The sequence below is a fragment of the Palaemon carinicauda genome, chromosome 5 (assembly GCF_036898095.1).
Source record: "Palaemon carinicauda isolate YSFRI2023 chromosome 5, ASM3689809v2, whole genome shotgun sequence".
NCBI lineage: Eukaryota > Metazoa > Arthropoda > Malacostraca > Decapoda > Palaemonidae > Palaemon > Palaemon carinicauda.
The window spans coordinates 142,203,608-142,211,317 of record NC_090729.1 but is presented as its reverse complement, the minus strand read 5'-3'; the positions used below and the strand labels follow the sequence as shown (position 1 = coordinate 142,211,317).

The following is a 7,710-nucleotide window of genomic DNA, read 5'->3' as shown; positions in this document are numbered from 1 at the left end:
TTCTGCAGAAAGGGGAAGGCCCTAGCCGGAGAGGATACGAAGGAAGGGTGCTTCTTACTCAAAGCAGCAACTTTCGAGTTCGAGAAGCCCCTCTCCTTCATTGCAGACGCCAGCGAAGCTTGAGCCTTGGCGTGATCCAAGACGATCACCTCCTTCGGCTCCGTCTCCTCCTTCGAGGCCGGTTCCTTCTTCAGACGGACGTAACAGTCCGGATAGGCCCCTCTGCTGGGCCAGAATTCCACCTCCTCAAGGGGAACTGAACCCAGCTTCTCCGACATGACGATCTTCCCGACCGTCATCGGCATGTGCTCGGCATACCTCCACAGGTTGGCATCCGAGCACACAAGAAGGTCTTTCACGTTGAGCTTTTTCGGAGGCCCACGTGATGCTGCAATCCTCTGCATCTGTAGTTCCATTGCAGCTGCCTTCTGATTGTTCTCCTTCTGCATTTGCTGTATCATGCCAACAATAGAGGAGAGAGCTTGTCCCAGCTCTGGTGGAAGAGCGGACGAAGTAGAGGGGATAGGTTCAGAGGCCTGAACCGGAGCGTCCGATGGCACGGCATCCTCTTCCTCCACGACGTTCGGATCTTGATCCTCGTCCTCGCCCCCTGCAAGGAGGTCCTCTTCCGCCCGTTCGGACATGTCCGACATCTTGTCGTCCAGCTGAATGTCTTGCATGGCATCCGCGACTTCAGCATCCACGGGGATCTGGACGAGAGGGATCTCCGGCCGAGGCTGGGGGACGACAGCGTCAGCAGAAGCCTTGGGAAAGAGGTACGCCCTCATCTTCTCACTTGGAAGATAAGGTCCAGAGGTATTCTTTTGGAAACCCCTTACCCAAACACGAAGCTTCTCCCTCGCTGCATCCCTTGACTCCGCAGACCTAGGGTATTCAAAGGCCTCAGCTAGCAGGTTAGTACACACTGAACATACCTGCGGGTCCCAGTAACGGAGATCATCCTTGGAGGCTGCGCAAGCCGCGTGCCTCCTACACAAATCATGCCCGCAGAAGTTCTTACTGCGGACGTTGCAGAAGACGCTACCGCACTTCGGATGTTCCTCCTGTAAAAGAAGAAAATTTCCATGAATATCAGGTGAATTTCAATTCATATGTATATACAAGCATGTACAAAGTTTAAAGGAAAGACACACACTTGTGTTTCCCACACAGTCTCTTGCAGTAGCCTTCCAGCAATTCAAATCAAATGGTTAGTCTTTGCTAGAATAACCAAAGTAAATGTTTCCCAAGGGAAATAGGTGCAGCTCACACCTAAGGTGAGACTTTAACATACTGGCTAAAGACAGAAAGAACTCTCTTTCCATCTCTGTAAGGCAACACCAAGTGACTGCACAAAGCAACACAAGCATGTTAGAAAATACAGTGTTGTAACCTACTATATCATAGCCTCTCCCCACAGTATATGCTATACAGGGGAATACTGATACAGTCTATGGGGTGGCGTGCCGGCCGGGACCCCCCACAGGTAGGTCTCAAGTATACGACTAAAGAACTCTAAGGCGGCAGAACTCTAGTTCCGATGTCTGTGGCGGCCGGCAGCTACACTAGGTGGCGCCCGGCTGCCGGCCACCACTCCCAGTGGCCAGCAGACAGGGCGAGGTAAAGGCCGGCCGGCAGAGGTAAACAACCCATGCCGGCCGGCAGCCGCGCTAGGTAGCGCCCGGCTGCCGGCCGCCACTCATAGCGGCCGGCAGACGAGCGAGGAGACCGGCCGGCAAAGGCATGTAGCCATCGCCGACCGGCAGCAAGAGAACTAGAGAACACCAACTGCCCGGCTGCCGGCCACTAGGCCGGCAGTCGGCAGAGTACAACACACAAGAAGAAAACAGAATGGGTGCCGGGCTAAGAGGCTACACTACCTCAACGCCCAGCACCCGAAAGAGTGCTGAAAGGAAGGGGAGAATCTAATTCAGGCTTCCTAACCACTGCCCACTGGATCTACAGACAGGAGTGGATGAGGGACCAAGGGAGGACCAGGCAGCACTCAAGGTAACAGGTCCTCTGCCGGCCGGCAGGGAACCAAGTCAGCTCCCCATCCTAACCTGTGCTAGGTACGGATGTAGGAAGGCAGACACTAATGACATTACGGAAAGGACAGAAGGGAAAGGGACAAGAGGGTCCTGTCCAACCTTGCACTGGTTAAGGATCACCCACGGCTAAGAAAGCCCATCTCAGCCTAGGGGGAATCCGGGGAGGGAGGCCGGCAATACTTGCTGCCTCCCTATAACCAATGCAAGGAAGGTATTGCTGTTCCAGGGAAAGGGACACACCCCACACCCGGAACAGCAACAAGGACAAGTCTGAAGGGTCACCGAACGAAGGGATCATAGCTACAGAAACCTTCAAGAGTGAAGAAAGGAGGCTAAACCTCCTATGTCTGTGTCAGACAGTGAGGGAGACTCTACCCCATGCCAGACCAACACAGACTCAGACTTAAAACACTGCTGTACTGCCCCTCTCTGAACCAGACTAGCTGGAGCAGGAAGGAACAGTACCACCCCAATATAGTTGTATCGAAAGTTAATTCAGATAAACCACTAGGGTTAAGCCCAAGGCTTAAGCAGAGGGAAAGGGTTTGCGCGCCTTCCCCGAAGAGAAGGGAGCAAACGGGGGGAACAAGAAAACATATCAATAGCCTAAGACAACCTAGCCTAGGCACTGGGAGAATCGATTACCTAAATCACCGAAACTCACTCATATACCATCTTGGAAAAACTCAGCATAAGCTTATATGTATAACGTTGCCTAACGCTTCAATAAAATTTAAATAACCACACTTGGAAGACTAAATATCATGCAGGAAGTACAAGGGCCAAACGACTAGGCTACAAGGTCTAGCGTAGGCCAGCCTAGGCAAAACCTTCGCCAAGGCACTATACTACCGCATCATAAAAGTATTCCTAAATAAGCTAAGCAGATTAATTTATTAAAGCGAAAAGGGGGCTGGGAACGTCGCTCTGGCTAACCAAATAAATCCTATCTAGCGAGCGACAGCGTCCAGGACGCCTCCAGCAGGCAACAGCTCTTGTATCAAAGATAACTCCTTTAATTACTTTAATTTTTAACAAGAGCCTACATTTATACATAAAAGAAATGGTACTCAACTTATCGGAAGCAGAAGTTGGAGAAAGCATATTAGCTTGAGTAAATCCAAGATATTTGGTAGAAGCACAGGGAAAACACCGAGTTGTATAGCTACGCAAAAAGGAATACAGATGGCGCCGCGAGCGGCGCAGGGCACGCTTACGAAACGGGGAGGAGAGATGCCTTACGAACGGCTCCCCCCTTTCTTATCGTTTTCGTTTTCTTGCCATTTGACCCCTACGAAGTGTTAACTCTGTTCGGGGTACAGATTGCCATGTGGCGTGTCAAGAATACGTCCGCTGATATTTTGCGATATCCCTGATTCTTTTATTAGGGATATTCGCTCCAGGAGTTAGAATTCTGGGTACCTTAAGGTAAATTCTCTGGGAATATCGCCGTAGTTGTAATATACCCTAGGAAGCTACCTTAGAGGAACTTCCATCAGGACGACATGGCTTGAGCCCAAAAAATTATTTTTAACCAAATGATTCATTATTTTCTTTTTTATTACCCTTTCATAATATGTGATGTTAGACTAACAGGTCTATAATTGCTTGATTCTAGTCTTGATCCACTCTTGAAATATGGGGTTATATATGCGGCACTAGCTGACAGAGAAAGAGAAAGCATGGAGTGAAGGGCTGCCTTATTAAAATGTATGTTTACAATAAATAAGGGTGTAAGTACGTAACCTTACTTCCTTCCTCCAGAATAAGGGTTCAAATGGAAGGGGAGAATGCATCATTCAGGCTTCCATCCAGCCACAAGATCCGTTGCCAACAATAAATAAGGGTGTAAGTACTTAACCTTACTTCCTTCCTCCAGAATAAGGGTTCAAAGGGAAGGGGAGAATGCATCATTCAGGCTTCCATCCAGCCACAAGATCCGTTGCCGGTCGCTGCCTGTTTCAGGGATGTGGATGGCAGTCCAAGGGAGAACTGAAGAACACTCAGCAGTAGAGGGGTCTCCCACTGGCAGCCGGCACAACCTTTCCCGGAGCCTTGCGTCCATAAGGGAAAGACTGAATGACTATACAGCTGGCCGGCCGGCACCACAATCTACCCGGCAAACGGTCAGATTGTAGGACGACGGCCACAGGATTGCGATAGCTAGGCCATCGCTAAAGGACAGAGAGGGGCAGGGAAAAGGGTCCTGTATCGAGTGTAGAAGGCGGCAGCAGGATTGCCGCCACTTCTACACAAGGGTGAAACTTTCAGTATCGGTGCCATCCTAGGCAGCAGAAGAATATCTATTCTTCAGCCTAGGATCTGCCGAAACAGGACTAGTCTTCTAGACCGCAGGGGAGAAGGTGGCGGCATCATACTACCACTTGAAGTGCGGCCTAGGGAGGCTTAGCCTCCTATGCCGACAGCTCTAAGCCGGCAGGTGAGTGACTATTCGCCCTGCTGCTCGGCCGCCGGCAGAAAGACTGAATACTCTGGGGTTCTGTCGAAAAACCAAAGCCAGGATACTCGCCGGCAAGGGTGGGAGACAGAAAACACTAGCCTAGTCAAGCCGGAGTGAACTACTCTATGGCAAGGCCAAGATAGGGTTGTCGCTTACGGCGGCACTCAGAGTGAAGGAGGGATTACCCTTAAATCTCCACAGGAGACGAGTATCAACTTATATAACTAATTCTAGGAGATATACTATCTCCCGTTGAATTGATAAAACGATACACGAGGGTAAACGGAGATAATGTATGAAACTATACTAAAGCACATAGGCTAGGTAGCCTAGCGCGGGGCGAGATTTTGGTTACGCAAATCGCCGAAACACGTATACGATCGATGTAAGGAAGAGGAAATTTGTATGTATATTTATTTCTTTACTAGTATAATTGTGCCTAAATAGCTTTTATAATCTATTAATGCTATTACAACCGGGGATGTCGTTCTGCTAATTAACACAAATTAAATTAATTTCACTGTGAAGCAGGAGCTAAAAATCATATACTGTAAAGAATAAATACTCAACTTTCCAGAGGCAGAAGCAGCTGGAGATTGCATGATAATTCCTCTCGGTAACGATCAAAAACCTTAGATAAACAAGGAAAACCACCGTTCGCAATCGCTACTGAAATAGGAATGAGCGCCATCTTGGAGACTCGTAATAGTATGGGAGGAAGGATAACCTTGATAACGGCTACCCTTCTGTTTTTCGCCACTCTTCCCATCCTCGAAACGAAAACGCTATTCGGGGTAAGATTGCTATGTGTCGTATCAAGATATACGTCCCCTGATATTATGCAATATCCTTAAGAGAGATTTTAAGGATATTCGCGCCAGGAGTTAGAATTCTGGAGAGCTAAAGGTCAATTCTCTAGGAATATCACTGTAGTCAAATATCCCTTAGAAAGGTACCTATAGGAACCTTTCATCAGGACGACATGGCTTGACCCCAAAAATGCTAATTTATGTTTAACATATATCTCGCTCACATCTACACTTTGTCTTAGTAGTATTGCAAGCGGCTTCGCGATAGTGTGGTTTTTTTTTTTTTTTTTTTTAACAAAATCACTGAAACTCCATCTGGTCCAGCCGCCAATCCATTTTTAATTTCGTTTATAGCCTGCACAATATCTGCCTTCATTAATATCTATATCCATTAGATATTCAATATTTCCTTCTCTCATTTCTGTTTCATTATTCTCATTCCCAATTCTTGGCATGAATTCACTAATTTTTCTGCTAATATGTTGCATATTTCCTTTTTTTTATTCGTTAACTGTCCTTCAATTCTTAGAGGGCCTATTTCTAATCTCCCTTTATTCATCTTTTTTGCATAGGAGTAAAGTAATTACTGTAGGGAGTTTTTTTTTATATTTTGAAGTGTCCTCTCTTCTAAGTCCCTTTTTTTCATTTTCTTTTGATTGTATAATCTTTTCTTCTGCATTTTCTATCTTACTTTTTATTTCCATCATCTTCCATACATTTTTTTCTTTTGCAAGATTTTTCTTCCACTTTCTAATTTTCTGAAATAAGATCCTTCTGTCTCTTGGTATGCATGTCTGATGTTTATTTTTTTTTTTCGGTACATATTTTTCAACAATTTTCTCCAGTATTTTGTACAGTATATCCACATTTACCTGTATATTATCACTTACGAATACATTTTTCCAATCTTTGTTAAATTCTTCATTTATTTCTGACCATTTTATATTGTTACTATAAAAATTATATTTTCCTCTTCCTCCTCCTCCTCCTCCTCGCACTGGAGAGCGATGGCAAACTGGAGAGAGCTGATGTGCAGGAGAGCGCTGGTGCGCAGGAGTTCTGACGTACTGGTTGTACTGGAGAGCGCTGGCGAACATTGGTGTGCTGGCAAGCTAGATAACGCTGACGTACTGGAGAGCCTCCTCCTCCTCCTCCTGGGGTGTGGTCGGCATTCGGACACTAGGCAGTTTGAGTGCTACCTCTGGCCAAAGTCCGCAAACCACTACACTTTATCGCTGGAGAGTGCTGGATCGCTGGCGAGCTGGATAACGCTGAGGTACTGGAGAGCGAGGATGCGCTAGAGCGCGCTAGTGAGCAGGAGATCGCTGGGGCACTGGAGAGCGATAGCAAACTGGAGAGAGCTGATGTGCAGGAGAGCGCTGGTGCGCAAGTTCTGACGTACTGGTTGTACTGGAGAGAGCTGGCGAGCATTGGTGTGCTGGCAAGCTGGATTACGCTGACGTACTGGAGAGCGCTGGGATGCTGGAGCAATGGCGAGATGGTGAGCCAGCAGCTGAAGACTAAGCAGGAGCAATGACGAGGAGGAGAGCAGTGCGCAAAAAGCGTCGCCCAGGGCTGCACGAGGAAGGTGAGTTGCTGGAACACGTGAGGGCACGTGACGCTTGGTCACACGATGAGCAGGCCGGCATAGATCAGGAGACAAGAACGGAGAAGGACGGTCAGAAGGTTGGCGAGTTGGTAAATCTGGAACAGGGATGTGCCCTTTGGATAGGCGAACATCCACCAAAGGGGATCGCTCACAATCCACAGAAGAGTCCAAGGCCGAAGTCCGAGGACTAGCGGCAGGGTCGTCAAAAGAAGGTCAAGGAGAAGGCGAAGGTCGAGGGCCAGAAGACGATGGAAGAGAAGGTCAAGGAGAAGGCGAAGATCGAGGGCCAGAAGACGATGGAAGAGAAGGTCAAGGAGAAGGCAAAGGTCGAGGGCCAGAAGACGATGGAAGAGAAGGTCAAGGAGAAGGCGAAGATCGAGGGCCAGAAGACGATGGAAGAGAAGGCTTCTCCGCGAGGGAAGGCTGCGTAGAAGAGGCTGGAGTGCCAAAGAGGTGCCTTTTCACTGATGGTGAAGGGACACCTCTAAGGCAAAGAAGGCGAACCCTACGGGAACGTTGATGCCCTCTGGGGGCCGGTGGGTCACCAAGCTGACCTATGGAAGCAGCAGTCCTCCATAGAGGAGTCTCTATGAGTGAAATCCTTCTCCAATGAGAAACACTCGCAGGAGACGAAATTTTTTAGGAGGTCGAACCCTGCGGGAACGTTGATGCCCTCTGGAGGCCAGTGGGTCAGCAGCTGACTTATTACCAGGCCTTTCAATCCACTCCTTCACTTCCCTCTAGAGGCATTCAATATCCTGAGTATAGGTGCCTGGGACA

The 7,710-nt window shown here is 48.2% G+C and overlaps 1 protein-coding gene across 1 annotated transcript; it reads left to right on the top strand.

Moving 5' to 3' along the window:
- The first annotated feature begins 7,036 nt into the window (after positions 1-7,036).
- Obp59a (Odorant-binding protein 59a) lies at positions 7,037-7,450 on the top strand. Its single transcript, XM_068373614.1, has one exon. It carries the CDS (start codon positions 7,037-7,039, stop codon positions 7,448-7,450), a length of 414 nt encoding a protein of 137 aa, XP_068229715.1.
- Positions 7,451-7,710: the final 260 nt, after the last annotated feature.

Excerpts from the sequence above, each read along its gene's own strand:
- Obp59a (XM_068373614.1), top strand. The coding sequence starts at position 7,037 with ATGTGCCCTTTGGATAGGCGAACATCCACCAAAGGGGATCGCTCACAA.